Genomic DNA, 23,196 nt, shown 5'->3' on the forward strand with positions numbered 1-23,196 from the left:
TTTGTTTACCACACCTGTGGGTCTTTTATTTCTTCTTAAAGTTTGCTTTCGGTGTTGTCAGCAGTGGCCTGGAAGTATATCCGGCAGGAGACTGCCACTTTCTCCTCACATGTTTAACCTGAGTTTGTTGAAGAAGCCAATGTTCATTAATAGTGCAATCAGCTGCATGTTTTAGACAGAGAAAAAATGTACATGCTAGCCAGGGAATCCTGGGAGTTTTAAGAGTTCTGTCTAAGCATGATTGGATTGTGCTGTAAGGTAGGCAGAGGATTTTCTTTAAATTCTGACGCTCTGCTTATTTTAATTTTTCAAAATTGAATGTTGGCAAGTCATAGTTAATGAATTCTCTGGGCAATCCTATTACCTGGTGGTTTGGTTATGATCAGTCCATGCAGACAGATTTGTTCTCAAAGTCACCAAGATATTACATGCCATTTACTTGAAAAAGAAGGAATTGGTTGTTTAGTTCTTAGTTACATCCAGAAACAAGTTTGGCTAGTATTTTTCTTCTTGTTATACCCTCATAAAAATGAATGTTGCATCAAAAGAAAGTGCCAGTTATCATCCATTTTTCAACCTGTGTTGCAGAAAAAGTTGGACTTCAAATTATTTCATTACTAGAACACCCCATAGCTGAAGCTCACTGCAGCTTACAACAATGCATTAAACAAAACAATAAAATATATTACAAGTATCATAAAAACAAGACTTTAATGATAATTTAAAATTTATGCAAAATCCCTACAAAGCATAGGTTTTAAAAAAGAATCTCCTGGATAATCCCCGCAGGCCCCGGGAAGCCAAGTAGGTCTTCTAAGTAGGTCTCCACATAAAGGGCTGCCTTGGCCTGGTGATGCAGCCCGGCCAGCTTGGCACCAGGTGGGCTACCAAGACTGGGGGGAACCACAGACAGCCCTGCTCTGTTTTGCCACTCTGCTCGCCTCCCTTGGGGTTGGACTTTGAGGGGTGCCCCAGAGGCTGAACACAGCTGAGAGAGGCTTTATAGCGCGAAGCCTTGAATTAGACATGAGGGCAGCTGGTGCAGCTGCGGCAGAACCTGCCCTGTGCATTTTGACTCACGGGCTCCAGTTCTCAGCGTGGCTGCAGCTTCTGGGCCACCTTCAAAGGCAGCCCTGCACAGAGCGCAGGAGAAACCCGAAGCTACGGACCTGCTCCTTCAGGGGGGACCACCCCATCCCGAACAGGCCGAGCAGCCTCCACCTGCTTGAGAGAACGGCCACCAACCGCGTCTCAGTCTCGCCTGGACCGAGCTTGTTTGGTCGCCCGCAGCCAGCCCATTCTAGCAGCCAGGCACCAGACTGCCGTTGCAGTTCACCTTTCTCCTCCCCCCACCACCGCAATAACCTTTTGGGCCCTGCATTGGCAGCTAGTGGCAGCCCCTTCAGCTGGCACACTGTGGGGGTGTTGCCACGAGTCCATCGTCCCTCTTTCATTATAAAGTTAGGCGTGTGCACTCCAGCCTTTCCTGGAGGTTGTCTCCCGTCAGTGGATCAGAGAACCTCCATGCACATGGACTCAGAGAGGCTGCAAAGAGCTTTATCTATCTTTGAATGTTGTCTTTGGCCAGAGAAAGCAAAGTTTTGAATGGTCGCAGAACACAGCAGCCAGAAAAATCACTCCCTCTGCAGGAAGAACTTCTAGCTTCTGCTGGAGGTGACTCTTAACACCTTTCCCCCTTCTTTTGACAGCACTGCCCATGGGTGTCTGATAGGAGCATATTCATACACACCTATGTCCATATCCCCTTCTTTTAAGAGGCAGATCACTGCTTCGACAGCTAGCATGCAAAAGCTGCATGCTCCCCACTTTTGCACTTTTCCCTTTCCCTTGTGCCTACAATCGCCAGAAAGCATGGAAAAGGGTGAGGGCCCTGCCCCCCAGCCCCCTAATTCACCAGAGGATCTCTTCAAAGGGACTGATCTCCTGGCTCCCCCCACCCCCCAACACACACAAGCAGCAATCTCCTTGACAGAAACGCTTGAAAGGCACAGAGCTGTCTTAACAGGGCAATTACACGAAAACCAAACGGGAAACGGTCAGTCGGCGATTTGAGTCAAGCACTTTATTGAATAGGAACATAAGAAAAGTGTTGTGCTTTGGCATTACGGCATCCGATAGTGGCTGGCAGTCCTTTTGCGGAGGGAGGCAGCAAGAAAAGGGCTGTTTCCTTAGAGCTAGAAAAATCACCAACATGTCACTCTCTGTGGTATTCGGTGGCAAGTGGCAAGAAGCCTTCTGAGACTTCTGCACCGAGAATCCAGAGGTGGAGGCAGGCAGCGTTCTCCGGGACACGAGCGCTGCTGCTTCGGCTTAGTTTGGAAACACGGTGACCACTTCGTATCCTTCGGGAGGGGTGACCCGCTCGCGAGCGTGCTTCTCGCAGTAGATGGCCTCCTCCACAAAGAAGTGCCCCTTTTGCTTGAGGTTCGTGCCGCAGTCGCTGCAGACGTAGCACTCGGGGTGCAGCTGCTTGTCCCGGATCCTCACAAAGACGCCGCTGGGGAGAGGAAGGTGCCAGGGTCAAAGGGCAGGGAAGCCTCGGCCGCTGCGGCCACCCACCCTCCTTCATGCACGGCAAAGGTGCCATTTCCACTTCTTGCCATTTCCTGGCCATTTCCCCTTGAAACACTTTCGCTAACACGACTGAGGCCAAATGCCCGTTTAGCAGATGGGGCTTTTTGATGCCGCCTTAGGGGGTGCAAGAGGGTGGGGTGGGGGCACAGCCTTCGGAGCTGTGCCAGAGGTTGCAGGACCTCTGCATGGCCCCAGATGCTGTGGGGAGGCCCGCCAGATGGCCCCCTTGAGCACAAGCAAAGAAACAGCAACCTAAGTTCTAGCTTTTAGATCTTTAGATCTATGGAACTGTTTAAATTTTTAATTTATAAATTGGATATGTTATTAGCATTCATTTCTTTTAAAACGAAACTGCTGAATGCTTTGCTTCCTTGTAGTTCTTAAACAGCTACAAGGAACAGGAGAGAATGCCTGGGGTAAAAGTGCATTCTTTAAAGCCATGAGAGTATTTTAAAAAGAAAGCTGGCAACACAGGCCTGCCAATTAGGAAAAAGCTTCATCATTTCAGACAATACAAGGCAAAAAGGAGGACTGCAAAAACGGCTGCAAGATAAATGAGTGCCAGTATTTCGGGATCCAAAATTCTTCACGGACACATTTGGGCTCTGCACCTGCGTGGAGTCGGGTCCTGTAAGAGCCAGTCCTGGCAGGACTCCCCAACCCTACTTGTCTTGAGTTGGGTCTAAACATAGTCTCTGTATAAGCAAATGCACACACTAGTACTTACACAATGCCGGATCCACACTTCCCACAAATGGACAGCTTCTGGGAATTTCCAATGGATGCTGCTATTTTGGTTGCTGGAGCTTTTACACTTCTAAATCCAGAAGGCTTATTGGGGTCTCCTGTAAGTATTTGAAAACCCAGCACAAGGGATTAGAAGAGATACCTGGAGCATCACATCAAGATCACAGTTCAGGACGCTGGACATAGTTTTGCTGCATGAAAAGTACTGCAGCACTATTTGAGATCAGTGAAATTGCATCAGTACTGCTGTGATGTCCCAAATGCAAACAATGTACGTGTGAAATAGTTCCTTTTCAAGTGTTCTGCAGAAAGACCCCATCATCAATGGCTGGGCTGCTCGTGAGCAAGAACAGTTTCTCGTTTTTTTCCTTGTACATTCTAGTTCTTGACCTGGGTCTTCTCTACCCTTCTACACATCCCTTACATTAAACTCCTTGCAAAGCAGCTGAACAGTTGATGTAACTATCCACCGCCTGCCTGTGATCCCATGAGCGTGAGCATGCCTTCACGAGGTGGTGAAGATATCAAAGGTTTTGGAGGAGTAAAACAGAGCTAAGAACATGAGAACCTGCTTGGGCCCACAGTCCGTCCTGCCTTGCGCTCCGCCGCATGAGTGCAAGCCAGCTGCCCTTGGGATCCCTCAGGCAGGATGGGCGCCACCTACCCATGCTCCTCAGCGACTGGTGTACACAAGCATCCTTCCTCCATCAATGGAGGCAGCGCACAGCCAGCGAGGCCAGCAGCCACTGATAGCCCCCGCCCCCATCGGTGCCTTTCTTTTGCGCTAGGCCGGTAATGCCGCGCAACAGCTTATGTGGAGTGAACGCACTTAGCATCACATGCGGTGCAGTGCAGCCAATCCAGCTCCTGTCCCTTGATGCTCTAGCTGAGTGCGTGTGGTTAACTGACTCCGTTTCTTAAAGCAACAAAGCACAAGCGCTGCCCATACCTTTTCCGTCTGATTCTAACATTTCCTGTAGCACCAAGAATGAGGCGGATTGCCGGGGAGGCTCATTTGAATCTTGGTTCTCCTGCAGCATCTTGTAAACCTCAGAGTCTTTGTCAACCGCTAAGTTACTGGGAGGCTGGTTAAGATGGTTCAAGCTAAAGAAATGTAAATCAAGCACCTTCAGTTAATAACATGTCAAATTGTGCTACTTTTTTTAAATAAGTGCACATGCCTGAAACAGCTGGAAATGCAAAGCGCATTTGTACAACCAAGCTCCAGTGAGATAAAATCTACCCTCAAATGCAGCAAAAAGAAGTAATTGCCTCCCGACCAGGTTTTCTAGCTTCCAGCTACTTTAAATCCACATTGATGCAAGCTTTCAGTGCCCATTGAGAGCACTGATGCAACTTCACGAATGTTGCCCAGCCTCTCAGCCGCCACTGGGCTGCCATAAAAGTTTGTACCCAGAGGGAGTAGCCATTCCAGGACTGGGTGGTCGGTGCTGAAGGTATTCTGAAGCTGCACACCTCCAGAAAGCTTTTCATCCTTTTCTTTTAAGTTCATTCACAAATTTTGCTGATAGATTTCGATCCACCCTCTTGGCAACACTCTGCACAGGAATAGGGAAGCTTGCCAAGCACGTGTTCTGTGGCGGCCGTTCTTACTCAACCAGAGAGGGCAGGCAATGAGCAAACTTGCACATGAGTATAACACGACTCACCAGCAGAAGTTGGCGTGGCCTGCACAGCCCATACCGGATCCATGAGACCCCCCACTTGATGGCAACAAGCGCAGCCGTCAACGAAGCCCTGAAGACTGGCTCACACAGCTGTGGGCCACATCCGACTCCCCACCACTCCATCACTGGCCGGAGCCGCAGGCGAGCACTGACTTCATGCCAAGCAGCTCTGTCCTGAGGCAGTGTGGATGCTCTGGCTGTGATGTCTGATGTGCAGACATGCACGGATGTGTGAACTGTATCGGAGCAACCATTCAAACGTGTTCCCCTTTGCCCTGCACACTGTCCTTTCTGCTTCTTTCAGAAGAAATGTGGATTGTTTCCCTTTGTGGATGAGGTCTTGTCACTATTCATGGGAGCCATCAGGACACATCCCATGTTGGATGGATCTCCTGTTTTAATGAGGGGCTGGACGTTTAGGTGGCATCCCTTTCTCCTCAAAATTAGGGCGAGGACGTTCCTATCACACCAGTGAGGCTACTATCTGAGCCTCTACCTGAAAGTGACACCTGACACTTCCTGTGCATTCAAAGGGGCCCAGGACAGGCATGCTGGGTCCAGTCCACACAGGTCTTGGAAGCCAGGCAGCCCCGGAGGGCTCGGCCAGCCTTCTCACCCACGCAAGGCTAACACTTCACAAGCAGCAACGCCAGCCTCCCCTAAGCCCTGGGCCACTCAGCTTCTGCACCCTGTTTCTGGAAGCGTGCCTGTCCAAAACCACCTCACCGTGCTGGACTCCAGTTGCTTTTATTTCAACCTGGTTGTATGTAATAGTACTTCACTTCCTTGCCTTTACCAACACCGAGCTGATCTCAAGTCAGAGCCAAGGTGAGACTTAGTCCAGGCAGAGCATCACAACAGGAGCAAGATGCAGAGGCTGAAGGGGAGCTGAGTGGGAAAGCGGAAGGTGGTGCCCCGGAGTCATCCCCAGCCACGCAGCGGGTGGAGCTTCCCAGATTCGAGCCCCAGTGTCCTCAGCAAAGCCCTGAACGGGGTCCTGGGAACTGAGGGACTTGGTTGCGTGCTGTGGATGTGCGTTTCCACCTGTCTTTCTCAGGCACTGTGGAACAAGGGAAACTGGCTGAGTGTTGCCCATTTGCTGTGGAAGACTGCGGGGAAGTGGTGAGGCTGCACCCACACGGTGTGTCCAGACATGTTCCAAAACCAACCTGCCCCTGCGAGGTTTCCTGGATCCACCAGGAGAAAGTTTCTGAATACTCTGAGGAGATCAAGGGGGACTTTGACATTCTTAAGTAAAGGTTAAAAGGTTTCCCCCTTGACGTGAAGTCCAGTCATGCCTGACTCCAGGAGGCGGTGCTCATCTCCGTCTCCTGGCCGAGGGAGCCAGCATTTGTCCGCAGACAGTCTCCGTGGTCATGTGGCTGGCATGACTAAACACCGAAGTGCACAGAACGCTGTTACCTGCTCACCGAAGTGGTACCTTTTCATCTACTTGCATTTGCATGCTTTCGAACTGCAAGGATGGCAGGAGCTGGGGCGGAGCAACGGGAACTCACCCCGTTGTGCAGATTCAAACCGGCGACCTTTCGATCAACCAGCCCAGCAGCACAGCGGTTTAAACCACTGCGCCACCTGCAGCCTCTTGACATTCTTACTGTGTCTGAAAATGGGTTTCCACAGCAGTGGAGTCTTTGTGGCAATTCCCACCTCTACGTCTTTATGAGTTGCCCAGACCTTCAAAGCACTTGCGCGACGCCAGGTGGGGCATCCAGCCAGTTTGTGGCCGACGGACAAACATGGCAAATGGCAAGAGTGTCTGGAAGGGAAACAGCTGCCGCCCATGCCAGTGTCCAAGTCAGCCCAGTGGAAATGGTCCTTCCGCTTTGCGCAAATAAAGCAGCGAGTGACTTGACGGACCCAAACCACGGAGTGCAGCAGCATGCACAACAGAAAGAGCAAGGCCTCGTGCACCAAGGGTCACTCCCAGCGTAATGTTTTCTCCTGAAGTTCCCCCGGCTTGCAGGTACCCTTCACAGGTAAATCTGCATGTTCAGACACAGGTGCTGCTATGGCTGGGCGCAGGGCTGGAAGGCCAGGCCTCCCGAAAGTAGCATCCAGAGGGGGACAAGCTGCACCGCTCTCCCTTATCTTAAAAACATGTGCAGCTGGGGACTAGCTGGCTGCCCACAGATTATCTCTCTCGTACTTCTACTTCACAGCAAAAGAGCGCTTATTTCCAGGTAAAGGTGCTGAATATCAGGTCAGCAGAAGCAAACTCCATGCTATCCCTGTCGTGAAGGTGCTGTGATTGAAATGAGTTTAATATACAAGAATTCTTCAAAAAGTTTCTGCACTTTTTAAAACTATTTATTAAGAGTTTAAAAAAAATCAAACCACTTTTCTACATATTCACCTTCCTTTGTGCCATACCAACTTTTTAATGCCATCAGCAAAAAATATATAAAATATATTTATAAAATATAAAGGTGCAGAAACTTTTTGAAGACCCCTCGTACAAAGCTGCAGATACTCAGCTTATTTCTTTTTAACCAGGGCTTGCAAACTATTCCTCCTGTCCCCCACCCCTGCTTCTTTGCTTGTAGCAAAGCCAAAATATCGAGCTGGCTGTAAGTATGGAGTCTCAGCGCAAGGTGGGTGGGGGAAGAAAGAGATGTCTGTTGGGCCTTTCAGAGCAACACCTCAGCAAAGGTGGGGCAGGGGGCCTGTGGGACGTTGATTCCACAGTCCAAAGTTGCGACCCTCCTGCACCACTGATTCCAACGGCCATCCCTGTTCCTGCAAGCCTTGAATGCAGATACATTTCTACCTGTTATGCTTCCAGTTCAAGTGCAGGAAGAGCAGTTCAAGTGCAGTTCAAGTGCAGACTATTGCTCCTGCATGGTTTTTCACAGAGGACCAGCTCACCCTGAGACCATGTGCCTGTCAGGGATTACCTGGAACCCTTAACAGTTTTAAGAAGCAAACTGCAGTTCAGCTTACTAACAAAACAGAACCATCCGCGAGGTGGAAGGGACAAACGTTACTTTGGAAGCGACCCAAGCTCAATGCATCTAGAACAAGGCTGCCAGGATACGTGCCACAAACGATTGCAACGAGCGAGGAACAGATAACGAAGGCTCGCGCACGCCGGGCTTACTTAAGGCGACCGCATAAGAAGCAGGCACTGTTACCTGGGGAAGGTGGGCTAACAGAAGAGATCTGTCTGTCCCTGCAAAGAATCCAGAATGCTTTTTTCCATGACAGAGCTGTAAAGAAGGGCTGGACTGCACATGCTGTACTCCGTGCCTGGATGCCGCCCCTTCCACGCAGCACCGGGGCAGATCCGAGCCGACTCCTCGGGCTGTTCCCGAACCACTTCGACATGGTTTGCGATGCACAGACTTTGGGGCTTTGCTTGCCAAGGGAGGAAAGCAGCTGAGGAGAGCAGCCGTCTGATGCAAAGGAAAACCAGACACACGTGCCCCCAGTCCCTAAGGGGGTGCGGCTGGTAGAGGAGCGCCATTGGTGATGGACACAGGGAAGGAAGTTAAAGTATGAAAACTGTATACTAAATCCATTGAAAGGATAAACCAATCCCACTTTTCCCAGTGCATTCAGGAACGACAGGGATGGAGAAGCTACACTGAGGTCCATGCCGTCTCCGCAAAGACCCACCCGCTGCGAGAGGCTCCGAGTGAGCAGAGGGATGGACGGGGCGTAGCTGAGTGGGCTGGGCGTGGGTGACAGAGCTGGCGGGATGCGGCAGTGCACCTGTCAGTGGCGTCTGTGTGAGACGCGGACTGGGGGAGTGAATGTCAGACGGGCGGAACTGCACGGGAGGCGAGTAAAGGGCATGTGTGTGTGGGCGAGAAGCAGGCGGAGTGTGGCGAGTGCCTGCCACGAGTGGCTGGGGGGGTGTGGTGTGTGGGAGGCGACGGGCACGCGCGAGTGAACAGGGCGTGGATGTACTTCTGTGTGAAAGTGAATGAATGGTATGAGAGTGTGTGAGACAGCATGGTGTGGTGACCTGCTTCGGGTGGCACTGGACGGACGGATGGAGACAGGAATTGGGGGCGCATGGATGCAGCAAGCCCTTGGATTGAGTTCGGGCACAGCCACTGTGGGCAGAGGGCATCACGCAGCGCTCCAGGGCTCTTGCTTCGGACGGCAACACACCTTGGGCTGACGCTCGTAAAGTGTTCGGGGAGTATCAGCTGAGACTTCTTCCATGGAAGGCTACAGTTTGGCACAGGAGTCTTGCAGTCACATTTCAGATATCAAGGTTCCGTTCTTTTTTGCTGCTGAACCATCAGGGTGGAAACACAATAGGCTGGTGGACTGGCAGATGGATGCATCTCCTTGAAAAACCCAGCTTTGAAGTCCCATGGAAATTTCTGATATCCTCCCCACCCCACCCCTCAAAAAAGTACCTCCAGACCTCAAAAGCTTCAGGGATAAATGTGACAGTTGTACGTTCTCTGCAGGGCAGAGCCGTTCTCGCTGGAAGGGGAACAAAAGCCACTGGGCTGCACCGTTCTCCTCATAAAAGCCCCGGGGACCTGCTTTTACGAGTGGGAGGACCGTTCCAAAGGCTGGCAGCACGATGGCATGGCACGCAAAGAGACACGCCTCAATTTTGCGGTCGTCTTGAGGAACACCTGCAGGTTCTCACTAGCTGAGTAACCAATCAAGAAGCCCGAGAGTGTTTGGGGTGCATGATGTGCCCCTCAGACCCGCTGGTGCTTGTCCTGCAAGCTACTTACTTCTTACTGGGCTCCTGGTCACCAGCAGGTGACCTGGACTCCACCGAATGGTTGAAGGTCTGCAGGTTTTCTGAGGAGTACAGGCTCGAGGGGTTGTTGTACTGAGCAGTGACGACTTTGGGCGAACCACCACCAGCAGTGAACGGGGTCGCGCTCCGGTTGTGTGAACTTCCAATATGTTGTACGTCCTGCGTACAAGGAAAGCCCAAATCAGAAGCATTCAGCATGCGGGGGGAAAGTGGCACCCGGCTGCTCAAAGCGCACGTGAAGAACAAGGTTGGCCGGCTTAATCCGACGGGGGAAAGGATGGAGGCAGAGGGAGAGAGATCTGTGGGAGGGAAACTAGTCTTGGGTGACAGCAGGGCTGGAAGCCTCCAGGTGCTTGTTCTAAGCCCCTGCAGGACGATGGCACACGCCTCTCTTCGGGACTGACCTGCAACCCGACTCTCAACCTGAATTCAACCCAAACCTCCCCTCGTTGCATCTGTGAACCAACGCACTGTTTCCCTCTGTTTCTGTGCTGCAAATAACCCGAGTGCGGTCCTAAGAGGGGGACCTCCAGGAGTTTGTTTAGTGGGGGAAGACCCGTGTACATACGAGGAACTGTCACCGGGGACGTTTCACCGAAGCCACGCGAGCCATTTGCAGAGCAGGGAAATGGCAAGAGTGCAGCGGCTGCACCTGGAGCACGTTGCTGGAGGGGACACTCGGGCCGGGGAAAGCAGGAGGCAGAGGAAGAAAAGGCGGCCAGAAGGAGGTGCGTCCGTGCCATGAGCCATGAGGGAGCCCACGGCCCTGGATGCGCAGGGCCGCCCTGGGTGGGGCAGCTGGGAGGCGCTCGCTCACCGGTCACTGCAAGGCAGAGGTGGCTTGACGGCACATGGCAGCAGTCACGAGAAACGTCCGTGCAGAGGGGGAAATGGCTCCAGCTGCTCGCACGCAGGGCTCCTCCAGCCAACACCCCGCCATGTCAGGCAAGGCCTCGGCCTCGGCCGCCCACCCCACCCTGCCATGGGCAGTGCTCTCCAGCCGTGCAGGATCGCAAGGGAGCTGCATTCAGGTCTTAGCACTTCACCCCGGCGCACCAGCTCTGAGGTGCCAGCTGAGGGCCAGCCAGGGCTTCCTGGTAGTCCCAAGTAACCGAAAGCATGACAAGCCCCTGGAAACAACGCAAGGAAATGCAGGAGTCCTGAGATCACCGCATGACACATGTCCCAGCTGTACCTGGGCAAACCAGTGTCAAAATGCTTTGAGCTCTGAGAAAACTGGAGGCCAGCTCTTCCCCCTCTTCCTGGGCAGTGTGTGAAACCACTAGGACGCGCTGCCTGCGTCCTCCCCCTCCGCTCATTAAGCATTTCATATCCATGGAAATAAGCAGAAACAATACAAAGTTCAGCAGGCCTCTCACAATGGGGGCGTTTGGCCAACTGCTCCATGCCTTATCACAGGCTGAAGCACACGCCCAGCTCCGAGAACCCTCCGCTCTCCCGTTTCCATGGGGATAAATACACAGAACACCAACAATTATCTCATCCCTGGAGGACGTGACAGCACCAGCAGCTCTAAAGGAAAGCCTCAGGAAAGGCAAGCCCAGTCGATTCATGCAGCAGCCCGTCCGTCCGTTTCGAAGAAGGGGCCATGACGTCAGTCTGGCAAAGGGGCTTGCGGCTGGGAGGCAGGCAGGCAGGCAGGCAGGCAGGCAGGCAGGCAGGCAGGCAGGCAGGCGCGCTCTTGCCCGGGGCAAGCCTGCGAGGGGAGGGTCCCTTCCGGATTCATGTTTCCCAGGCAGGCAGAGGCAAGGGGCAGGCAGACCAAGCGACCCCGAACCCGGGGCGGGGGGCGCGTCCGCATGGGCAGTGCTGCTGCCTGCCCACCCGCCCTGCGAACTGGTGCAGGTGAATCCCTGGCCACCATGCCTGACCAGGAAGGGGCTTGCGGGAGGGCGGCAGGAGGGCAGGGAAGGAGGTGGGGGGGGGGGGGTCCTCCCCCCCCCCGGCGGGGGTGCGGCCCCCCCCCCCCCCCCCCGTGGACCACCATGGCTGCTTTGTTTAGCCATGTGAGAGTTGCTTCTGCCTAAGCGGAGAAAATCCGAGCACACACATGCTGGCGAAAAGGGACTGGGCACAATTCGGGGCACTGACCTGTGGCTGGGAAGCCAGATTCATCTTGTACGGGTTGGTTTTCCCTTCCTCGGTAACCAGGGGTGACCAAATTCTTGACTCCATTCTGCAAAGTGGAAGAGCCGGCGGTTAGTTCTCACACGCTGCATATCCATGGCCGTGCCCCGGGATCCAGGCTACGAGGTTTGCTCATGAACTGTGCCAGGCGTGCCCACAGCATGTGCAGCCCTGGCGCACCTTCCACATCGGGGAAACGCTGAGCTGAAACGGTCCGCAGGGATGTCCCCTAAGCCAGGGTGGCAGCCCTCTACCTTTGGGGCCACTCCCTTGAAGGGGCCAGGGAAATGTGCCTGAGGAGCACCACAGAGCTTGCTCTGGGCCTTGTGCCAGGTGCTTCCCACCTTTTCGGACCCATGGGCCGCCTGGGAGGTGGAGGCACCAACAACGGCTTCCACGGAGAGTGTGGCTGATCCCACCAAGGGCTGCTGTGGGGCTTGGCTGGTCAGAAGAGGTGGGGGGGCAGAAGGAGTGGGGCTAGAGGCTGTGTGGGGAGACAGCAGTGCAAACTGTGAGTCGAGAGAGGGCGCAAGGACAGGGCTGGGAAGGGAGCGATGGGAGCAAGCGAGGGGCACAGGAGGGGAATGAGAGTGAGGAAGGCGGTTGGGTGCAGAGAGCAGAGGCGGCAAGAGAGAAGCCAAGGAGGAACGTCCGTCCGTGTGGATGCAAGCAGATTGCGAGGGGCCAGGAAGCAGCTCTTTCCTCCTCTTCCTGCCCAGTGAACAGCTCAGCAGCAGCAGGCGGACAAGAAAGCCTGCTGCCCTGGCATTTCCCAAGCTCTCGTGCGCTTAGAAATACCTTCTGGGGGAGCGGGAAGAGCCTCGCCGGGCCCCCCGGGGCTGACATGGGCCAGGCGCTGCACGGGGGCACCTTAGCGCCTGCCTCCCTCCCTCCCTCCCTCCCTCCCTCCCTCGAGGACCTCGGCCCGGGCGAGTCCGGCGGAGGCACCGTTCCTGGCCCGCTGTGGACTGCCTGAGGCCCAGGAAGGCAGCGGACTGGGCCGGCGCCACCCCCACGGCACTCCAGCCTCCACGCGCAAAGGCGCGCTGATGCGCTGCTGCGGCTGCATGCGACCCCAAGAGTGCACACTGAGAGAGGGGCCCCTAAAACATGGAAAAGATGTGTGGGTGCAGCCCTGGCGCATTTTCGCCAGCACCACTGGAGATGCCACGGGCGTCAGTTTGGGACCCCTGCCTGGCAGGATGACGTGCGCTTGACCCCGAAATACCAAACCGCTCAGAAGGGGACACTGCAGCTCACACTGAGGAGGGAGGCGAGAGGGGAAGCGGCACAGAAAGGAGATGAGCAAGTCCGTGGCCTGGGACCAGTCCTCGAACCACGGCTGAGGGCTTGGCCATCTGCCCAACCAGGGCTTTGTCAGTTGTCCCGACTGTTTACAAATTTGTATTTCTGGCATGCAAAGCTGAACTCATGGGAAAGGCATGCAGCTGAGGTGGGAATCGCGGCTCCCAGACTCTTGGTCATGGCATGGGAATGGACGAGGGAAGGCTTTCACCTTCCAATTAAAGACCAGCATTCCAAACTCGCAAACTCAAGTTAGCTTCCTAAAATATAAAACAGCTGCCTTTCCAAAAGGGCAAAATGGCTGCAGCGCTTCATATCTGCAAAAGTCACCCACCCGCCTGACATGCTCCAAACTTAAATAGAAAAGAGGAGCCTGTTCAGACATTTCGGGCAGCGCCATCCACCTCCTGCCCAGCCACCTCTATGAAAACAAGTGTTCTTGCTGGGTTCGATGGTGCCAAACATGCTGAGAAAAAAAATTCTAAGGCTCCAGGCTGACTAAGACTGCGGTCTGTGCCGCCCCAGAGCCCCCTCGCTGGGGCACCAGCAAGATGCATCCTGCCTTCCAGACCTCCCCGTTCCCCCTCTCTGAAGTTGATTTCCAGACCTCGGAGAGGCAGCTGCGAGGGGACCAGGGAGCAGCTCCAGAGCTTGCTGTGAATGGGAGCGCTCTTTCCGACCTGGCATCTGAGAATCCGAATCATCCCATGTCCCCTTCGATTGCTCTTGCCCTCCTCATGACGACATAGATCAGGAGTGGGGAGACGGTGGGTGGTCACCTTCAGACGGGGGCTTAAAAGGGGCTTCCTTCGCGGTGCTTGTGCTCCAAAGCCCAGCAAGGCATGGGGTCGCCAGGCAGGCAGGGCGGGAGTGCACATGGCCACCTGCCGCTTACCTGCTTACCTGGGGCTCCCCCAGAAGGATGCTCACAGGCTGGGCAACTGGCACACACGGAGGGAAATGAGTCACTGGGGCTGATTCCCCCCAACAGGCAACCCGGGCCCCCATGAGCTCTCTCTGCTGAACAAGGCAGGCTGCAGGGCCGCAAGGAAGCCAAGCTCTGTGTTAAAACAACAGGCCACCTCCAGGGCTGCACTTGAACGGCTGACTTACTCATGCCGACTGACCGGTACATAAAAATGGGAAGGGAACGTCACTCTTGGCACTACCAAGCTACTCAGATAAGGAGGCGAAATAGACAATGTTTTTATCCCTGTGAGTGGCAAAGGAAAGACTTCCTTTTCCCCTGCAAGCAGGTGCACCCAAATGCTCTGCTGGCTCGAAGACGACACCGGTAATGCTGAGGCCTTTAATATACATTGGTACCTCGGCTCATGAGCTTAATCCGCTCCAGGACTCTGGTCGTGACCCAAATTGGTCGTGAGCCAAGTCAAATTTCCCCATAAGGGTCAATGTAAATAAGGTTAATCTGTTCTGTAACCATTTTTTAAATCAGAAAAATGTGAAGAAGTGACGAAGAACAACAAAGATTGCGGCCATCTCCCCGCCCCACCCCCCAGCCTCCCTGCATGCGCCCGTTGTCCCAGCATGCTGGGGGAGGGAGGAGACGGGCGCGAACGCAGGCGGCTGGGGGGGAGACAGGCATGCCCGTGCTGGGGGGGAGATGGCCGAGATCGCGGTTGCGCTTGTGCAGGAAAGTCGATGGCCATCTCCCCCACCCCCAGCACGATCGTGGCCATCTCCCCACTTGGGGGGGGGAGATGACCACGGTCACCACCCAATGCGGAGTTCGCGACCTGCGGCAAAATTTTTATGAAATTTCTGTTCGCAACGCGATTTGGCCGTGGACTGAGGCATTCGTCCACTGTAATCGCCGCTGCAGAAGCCTGGGAAACAGGCAGGCAGGGCCCGGGACCCATTCACACAGCCCACGAAATAGCCCTGGGCAAGGGGGGCTGGCCGGGGCTCACTGAGCAGGTGCCCCCAGGGCCTTCCCCGCGAGTCCTCCGGCCGGCATCCGAGAGGACTTGGTGGGCGACCCTCCCCTTTCTTTCCCGAGATCGCCGTTTGCGGTGCCTGAGCTGTTTTGGGATGTCCCTGTGGGAAGAGACACTCTGCAGCCCCGTTAGAGGAAGGAAGCTGACGCCCTGGCAGCTGACATTCACACGAGTCTGAGCAGAGAAATTTCCCAAATGAAAAATGAATAAAATGGAAACATATTTTAGATGGTGATCCAACGAGAGCCCTTCCAATTTGCCACTTAGACACTTTGAAAGGGTTGCCGTTGGCTACCAAACGGGAGATTGTAAAAGATGATCCTCTCCACCCCCATAAAAGAAGGAAGGAAGGAAGGAAGGAAGGAAGGAAGGAAGGAAGGAAGGAAGGAAGGAAGGAAGGAAGGACGGACGGACAAGAGGGAGGGAAAACGCCACAGTGAGTGTGGAGGGGCTTGGCTCATGGCGGGCGATACCGAGCCAGGAAGAGCCGTGCCCTGCGATGCTTGGTGGCCCTGGGGGGTCTGGGCAGGCTTGCAGGGGCAGGAGAGCGCTTGGCCTCTCTCACCGGTCGGTTTCCAGTCACTTCCTGGGGCCTGGGAGGGGGTTGTTCGCCTGGCTTCCGATGATGCCCCGCCATGGATACAACCACCAGGGCGGTCAGGACCACTTCTTGCTCTGAGCAGCCCTCCTAATGAGAAACACTACAAGTCTGCACAACACAGCACAACAACTGGGTCCGGCTGGGTTCAGGCGAGGCAACAGCCCGAGGGTTGGCACAGATTGTTGCCGAGACGCGCGCCTGCTCTCGAAACCCAGCCCATCGAACCAACCATGGTTTGTTAACCATGAACAGCCACCAAAGAGATTCCAGTTTCTTGTTGGGTTGTGAATGGCAAACTGTTCATTGTTAATGAAACCTGCTTGGAAAGTATGGATTGTGGTGATCCTGTGTCAGCTGGCTTAGCTGTACACCAAGGTCACATTGTTTCAAATGTTGTTAGCTTTCTAGCCTCCTCAGATTTGCTATTTATCTGTAAACAGTGTCTTGTTTTCTGGAAATCCTGGATGGAGAGGAGATGGTGATCACAATTTTTCCATGATTTTCAGCACTGAAGTAGCTTACCACCCTTTTGAAATCCCGCATACCGAACAAACCAAGTATTTCATACTTCTAATATCGTATTAAACATTTAGCTCTAAATTCATCCTTCTAATGCACAAAAATGCTGATAATTAGAACCTAAAAGATGTTTAACATCGAACGAGTTGAGTAGTTTCTGTCTTTGATGTGTGGGCTCTTATCTAAGTAATGAGACCATTTCTTCCTCTGAGTCTCCCAGTGAAGTTACTCCTGCTGGGCCTTCAGCTACAGTGATGGTTAAGGTAGCCACGTGCAGGTACAGGGGAGCGTTCATGCTGCTGTTCTCTTTCTTCTGATTTAAAACATACAAGAGAACATCCAGCCTTTCACTCCTCTACATGAATGTTTCAAAGAGTTTTTCCTATCACGGCAATGTTGATCTCGAAAGAATGCAGCCAAAACTCAGAAAAGTAATTGTAATTTTGGGAGGAGATCCATTTTTTTCACAAGCAGCACTGGCCACCCAGGGTAAGTTCAAATGTTCAAAGTGAATCCAACCACGCTGCATAATTCTAATTAGCTAGAATGTATGCAGATTAAACTTCTAACAGCTGCAATTTCTTTTCAGTAAACACAGTCCTACAGCCTGCCAGTTAAGTGCAGCAGGGATAAGAGAAGGGGGTGTTTAGCCTACATCCGATGCCCCGCTGCCTCCTGGAGCGAGGCTTGCTATCTGTCTTGGCATGCGAAATGTACAGGGATCTGCTGAGGGCCAGAATGCAACCCTCTAACACAGAGGCCCAGTTCTCACTTAACAACACCCCATGGGTTGTTTAAACCATGGCTTGTTGGGTCCGCAAGCAAGGGGATCAATGTGCTGACTCTCATACATCGTTACTTCCATTTGCAGTCAGCTTTAACCAACACCCCATTCCTAGATTGTCTGAAATAATGCTGAAACCTGCAACTCTGGAAGAAACCACCTGGGATTTAAGCCCAGTAATCCTCCATTCTTTGTTGAGTCCTGTTCTAGCCAGCCCCAGTTCTTAGCTATGCAACACAGTCAATTCTATTTGAGAAACTGAGCAAGCAAAAGGCAGACAGGATTTTGCTGGGCAAACAGGGATTTTCCAGAGAGAAGTCAGAGTAGTAGCAAAGATCAAATGCACAGAATATCAGTCAAGAAGGACTAAGGTCTAGAAGGCAACATTAGGCATAAGTCCAAAGGTTTGACACAGAGGTCATAATGCAAGTCTGTTACACAGTTCAAAACTGAGTAGTCCCGGTTCTTCTAAAGTCCTAAGCACGGATTAAGCGTTCCACTTCTCACCCCTTTTCCAAGGACAGGCACCACTGCTGCTCTGCAAAATGTTCCCCAATGTCCCAAGATGGGAGAAATCATTTTAGGACAGCTCATGTGAAGTTGTCAGTGTCACAGCACAGATTAATCTACTGCAGAATTCTTAGGATTCTCTTCTGCTTAGTGCAGGCTTCTAAAAGCCAGCAATGTGACTCCAAGCAGCAAAGCACACACACAAAGGAAAAGCACAGGAGAGCCGCAGCGGTACATGTTGTGTGTGTGAATCACAACCACACGCTGCTTTACAAGCATGCAACTTTGCCATTCCCCTGCAACAAGATCCCTGCCAGTGCCTCTATAAGGTATCTCCAGTAAACCTTTCCTTCTAGTTTTGGGTTCCTTGTACTGAACTTGCTTAAAAAGAGACATCAAAGCACCAAAAACCACTGACATTCCTTGACATTGTGCTTTTCTTGGTCCCCCGTTAAAACATCTCTCCTACATGAGTTGTCTGCAGATGCTACTAAATGGTTTTCCATTTCACCTCTATTCTGTCTCCATGTTCTGCTGTTACTCAAATAAACTGAATAGGCAGACTGCTCAGCATTTGCAGCATTTAAGGTGAGAGATAATTTCATAGTCCTTGTTCCAGAGTTCTGGGAGGGCAGTCAGGAAGAAAAGATCGCATGCAGCCAGTACAACAGATTTAAGAATACGCGAGAGCATTCTTGGAGGGCCACTGCTCCAAGAGTCCTATTGTATGATTACTCATGGTTATATATTAGCCCAGTAGTTGCATAACCATGCATAAGGTTTGCTCATCTCTGTTACGAAAAAGGAAGGCGGAAAGAAGTCCTTTATCTATGAATGCAGCTTTGGGTGCCAATCTGGCAGAATAAACAAGCGTTGGCAAGAAGCAGAAATCGAAAACACAGTCTGGAGCCTCCAGGAAGGCACATCTTGGGAGGCGAGAAAGGAGAGCAAATAATGAGTCCTTTCCAGGGAAGGGTGGGAGACAAAGGAGAGAACTCCTGGCTGATGATGCATGAGAAAATGGAAGGAGGTGCTTGCTGAGGGAGGCTTCAGTTCCTGCCTGAAGGCATCTTGCACGCAGCCTGTGCTGGCTTCCCAGAGACAAGGGCGGCCATGACCTGAGGCTTTGGAACGAAGGGCAGGACGGGAGGAGCTGTGCAACTTCCTTCCTCCTGGGAAGCAGAGTGCAAAATGAGAGACAAGTCCCTCTCCGAACCATGACAAGCGCCTGTGAGCAGCTCAAGGGACGGGGCTTGGTCTTGTTTCACTTCGGGGGCCTTTGCAGAAGCCAAAGCAGTAAGATGGTCCCCCGCTGCTTCTGAACGTCAACCCAGGTTGGCAAGGCAAGGCAAGGCAAGGCACGCCACGTCCTGAGCTTCGGGGGTGGGCACAAGAGAGGGGACAATCGCAACGGCAACGCAAGGAATAGGTCTGGAGAGGCCCGAGAAGGAGCAGCGCACCGGCACGCTGCAGTCACCTAAACCCAGCAATGAAGGTGGAGCGGCAGTGCCGCAATGCAGACCAACCAGGGTGCCGTCACTGCACTGCCACGTGCGCCGGCCTGTGGCTCATCCAATGTTACTCTGCTTCCGCTAGTCACGAGGAGCGGGGAAGTGCAATCCAGGGACGTGGCCTGACTCTGCTCCCTGAACTCCTCCTGCCTGCACAGACCTGCCTTCCCATGCGAGCATCTGAAACGGGCCTTTTCAAATTGCACGGGGGATTCCGCACTGCACTGTGGCTCCGCTCGTCTTCCTCGGACAACCCAAGCTGCCGTTTCCTTCTTTCCTTTGTGGAGAGGGGGACATCCAGTTCGTGGAAGCTGGGGCTCCTTCCAGGGGCCTCCCCCGCCCACCCCACCCCACCCCCTGGCCAGAGAGCCACTGCGGGCCTGGGGAGGCGAAGGATCCCCACGTAATTCTCACTCGAGCAGACAGGGTACTCTGCGGAGGGGGACGCTGGCCAGCATCTGACTTACGGCGGCCCTGTGAATGAAAGCTCCCCTCCAGTGAATGCCCCCTCCAAAAGCATGCCCGCATCCGCTCATTCCAGTGGCTTTGAGCATCCTTACAGACTTGACTCAGCCATCTTTAGTAAGAGTACTGGACGTGGTATTTCCCATCGAACTTGCTGAGATGGAAAATATGCTAGATACGTGTGCTGAGTTCCACGACGACAGGACAAAATAGCAAGTACTATTCAAAATGTTCCTTGAAGGGTCTGGACTTTTCTTTGAGGAGAGACGGAGCATTGCCCGAAGCTCCCACAGGGCAGCCGTTCCCTCCACAAAGAGCAGGGTGTTCTGCATCCTGCCCTGGCTGGTGTCCCATCCCGCCCCCCCCCCCACTGGCTCCTGGCATGTGGTTCAGGGGCCTTTGCGGTAGAACGCCCGCTCTCCTGGGCCCCAGCCTTAGCGCCCTTTCCGCAACAGGCGCATCCAGGCTGCCTGCTCCCGAAATCCTCCTGCCGCATCAGATCGGTGAATGGAATTAGTTTGCGCCCTTTGCGCCCTTCCACCAAGAGTGGTGGGTGGCGGCCTGGAGCTCGCTAGTCGGCTATGCGGCCGAGTGCGCCAAGGCCCTCCTCTTGTCACCATCCTTGCCAATTTCATCCGCCATGTTGGCACTCCCCTTGCCAATAAACCAGCCTCTTCAGGGCCGATTCACCAACCCCTGAGGAAGCCCCCCCCCGCACCCTGAGCCACTTTGGCTCCCCCCTCCTGCTGCCCCCGAGGAGCAGGATCACGAAGTGGACACCAGTGCCACAGCAAGCCAAGAGCACAGAGGGGAGGGGAGACTGGCAAAGGTTTCCCGGCAGCTCCTGTGCACTCGCGCAGGGCTGGGAATGCATACATGGGGAGGGGCGCAGGGGCCGGAGGGCGCCGAGAGGGAGCGAGGGAGCACGGTGGTTGCACCGGCAAGGAAGCGGCAGGGGGTCCCACTGCTCTTCCTGGGCAGCTGGCTAGCATTTCCCAGCAGCCCACGATCAAGGCATCCTGCCGGGTTCAGACTTCGCAAGAAACCGCCGCGGGGATGGATAACGCAGCAACAAGCCGTGGGTTCTCAGAGAGGTTCGTTCTTGAAAATACGCAACCCTGGAGAAAATACCCAGTATGCATAACGTAACAGCGCGCAGCAGGAGGAGTGCCCTCAAGGGCAACTTAGAGAGAGCAGCCAAACGCGATCAGACACTGCGGCTCTCCAAGGCAAACAAGAGTCCGGCTGCGTTCCTTCCGTCAAGGAGGCAACTCACCTGCCCACTGCTAGAGTTATTTCATCTACGCAGCCCTTGATTTTGTTCTGTGCTTCCAGGTGAGTCATGTTCTCCGTGCTCTCCCCATCAATGGCCACGATGATGTCTCCAGTGCATAAATTGGCCAGTGCAGCTTTGCTGCCAGGCGTTACCTGGGAGACGGGAGGAAGAAGGGCAGAAAGGGTCAGAAAAGGACGCCTGCGTGCCCTCCATTACAGGCACCCTCTCCACTGCGGGCCTGAGCGGCTTCAAGGAGAAGGGAGGGCAGACACAAAAGAACCGCCTTACCTGCAATAAAGGCCTATCTTACAGAGAAGGTCTGGCGAGGTCATATTAGCACAGGCATTCCATTCCTTTACCATCTGTAGCTGAAGCTGGGTGGTTCCCAATGGGATATAAAAGCAATACAATACGATGCCTAAAACAGCTTTGAACCATTCAAAGCTTAACTGGAATAGCCATAAAAATACCGTAAGAAGACCCAGTCTGCAGAAAGATGAGAGGCGCCTGGTAAACCCACCAAGCCCCTCAAGGACCACGGAGATCATTAAAGGCCTCTCTCTGCAGGGAGGTCTGTCTTAGCCTGGCACGGAAAAGACTGCCAGGTTGGTGGGCTGCCGTGCGGAGGTTGTTCCAAAGGTGGGGGGCCATCACCCCCAGAAGCCACCCTCTGAACCTCTCGAGGGGCGGGGTACCCGGAGGAAGGCTTCGCCCAGCGTCTGCGTCGATCGGGGCTGGGAGGGCCGGTCCCCCAAGCCCCGAGACCCCTGCCGTGCCCCCGTTCCGCTCCCACGCAGCGTTCAGCGGACGCCCGTTAGCCACAGAGTGCCTCGAGGGCGACCAAAGCAACGGGACCCCCTGCCCTGCCTGCCGGCTCCCCAGAGGTCCAGCGGGCGCCGCGTTGGAGCTGCGTCCCGGGCCAGGGAAGCCCGCTCCACCGCGGCACCCTCGTGCAAGGAGGCGTCCCGCGGCCGCGCCTGCCCGGGCACGGCCCGGCGCCGGCCCGCGGCTCCCTCCCGCTGAGTCCCAGAAAGGCACGTGCCCGGGCGGCTCGGGGCCGCGCGGTGCTCTCCGGCGGCGGCGGCGGCGGCGGCTTACCCGGGAGACGGTGAGCGGCTGCTCGAAGTCCTTGCCTCCGACCAGGCGGAAGCCCCACGGCCCGGGGCCGCGGATGGCGACGCGGTGCGTGGCGCTCATGCTGCTCGCTGCGCACTCGAGCCGGCGCGCCTGGGCGGCGCGGCGCTCCCGGCGGGCGAGGAGGCGGTGCCAGCGCGGACCCGCCCGGCCGAGCGCGCCCGGCCGGAGCCCTTCCTGCCGACGCAGCGCGGAGGGGCGCGGCGGGCACGGAGGCGCCCCGGGAGCGCCGTCCTGGCGGAAGCCGGGCGCGCCAAGCCGCTGCTCCTGCGAGAAGGAGCCCGTGCGCGGCGGCGGCGGCGAGTGTCCTCCCGGAGCTTGCTCACGTTAAAGGTGCGGCACTGCTGCCGATGCCGCTGCAGGCGGCGGGGGGCTGGAAGGGCGCCACGGCGGCTCCGGCGCAATCCGCGCAAGCGGCGAATCAAGCGAGGAGCGGCCCCGGATCTCGCTGAGCGCATTGCTCCGCCGCTTTGGTGCTCATTTGCAGATTTGCTTTCATGCCCTCTAAAAACCGTTCTGGTCCCAGGGTTATTTTGCTCTTTGTATTTCGGAATCACCAATTTAAGTCAAATTCTATTTTAAATTGGCTTTAGAGAGAACGGAACAGGTCAGGACTGAATGGTGGTCCTGCGTGAAAAGAAGGTTAGGTCACGAAGCACGGCATGCTTGAAGGCACTGGGGAACGGTATTTTAGGACTGAACTCTTTGGAAAAGTATAAAATATGAAACCCCAAATGGCCAGAACCAATCAGGAACAGACTGGAATGGCCCAGCACCATGTTGCGGGGGAGCCAACCCAAGCATGTTCACGCGCAACCAGACATGCAGCCAGGCGCAAAGCATTCGCAGAAACCCCCTTCCAGCGCCCAAACCTTCCAGGCACTGGTCGACATCCCTGAAAGTCGCCTTGAATGCCAGTGTCTGACCAAAGAAGCCTTGGCCGCATCGAGAAGGGCAGAGGGTTTGCTTTGCTTTCCATGCCCTGATCCAAGGTCGGAAAAGAGCCCCAGCCTCAGTTCTTGAATACTGCACCCACATTGCTCTCCCGCCCACAGCTGGTGCAGAAGCGGCCGCCTCTGCTGCTTCGCAGAGGCCATCGCGGAGAAGGGCCGGGGGCACTGGGGTGAGGAAGCCTGGCACCGCCCAGATGCAACGCGTCCCAAGCCCCTTTCCCTCCCCGAAGCGCGACGGCCAAAGTCGGC

General features: G+C 54.6%; 1 protein-coding gene across 1 annotated transcript; it reads right to left on the reverse strand.

The window, feature by feature from the left end:
- Positions 1 to 2,064: 2,064 nt before the first annotated feature.
- PDLIM1 (PDZ and LIM domain 1) lies at positions 2,065 to 22,106 on the reverse strand. Its single transcript, XM_044420196.1, has 7 exons — positions 21,959 to 22,106; positions 20,861 to 21,012; positions 11,896 to 11,980; positions 9,755 to 9,942; positions 4,292 to 4,446; positions 3,323 to 3,440; positions 2,065 to 2,518 (listed from the first exon to the last, which is right to left on the reverse strand). Exons 1-7 carry the CDS (start codon positions 22,055 to 22,057, stop codon positions 2,332 to 2,334), a joined length of 984 nt encoding a protein of 327 aa, XP_044276131.1. The 5' UTR covers positions 22,058 to 22,106; the 3' UTR covers positions 2,065 to 2,331.
- Positions 22,107 to 23,196: the final 1,090 nt, after the last annotated feature.

Source organism: Varanus komodoensis, unplaced genomic scaffold (assembly GCF_004798865.1).
Source record: "Varanus komodoensis strain SLA01 unplaced genomic scaffold, ASM479886v1 scaffold11, whole genome shotgun sequence".
NCBI lineage: Eukaryota > Metazoa > Chordata > Lepidosauria > Squamata > Varanidae > Varanus > Varanus komodoensis.

Coding starts and splice junctions, on each gene's coding strand:
- PDLIM1 (XM_044420196.1), bottom strand. CDS start 22,057: ATGAGCGCCACGCACCGCGTCGCCATCCGCGGCCCCGGGCCGTGGGGC. Junction 11,981..20,860: donor ATAACTCTAGCAGTGGGCAG/GTGAGTTGCCTC, acceptor TCCACTTTGCAG/AATGGAGTCAAGAATTTGGT. Junction 2,519..3,322: donor AAGTGTGGATCCGGCATTGT/GTAAGTACTAGT, acceptor TCCTCTCCCCAG/CGGCGTCTTTGTGAGGATCC.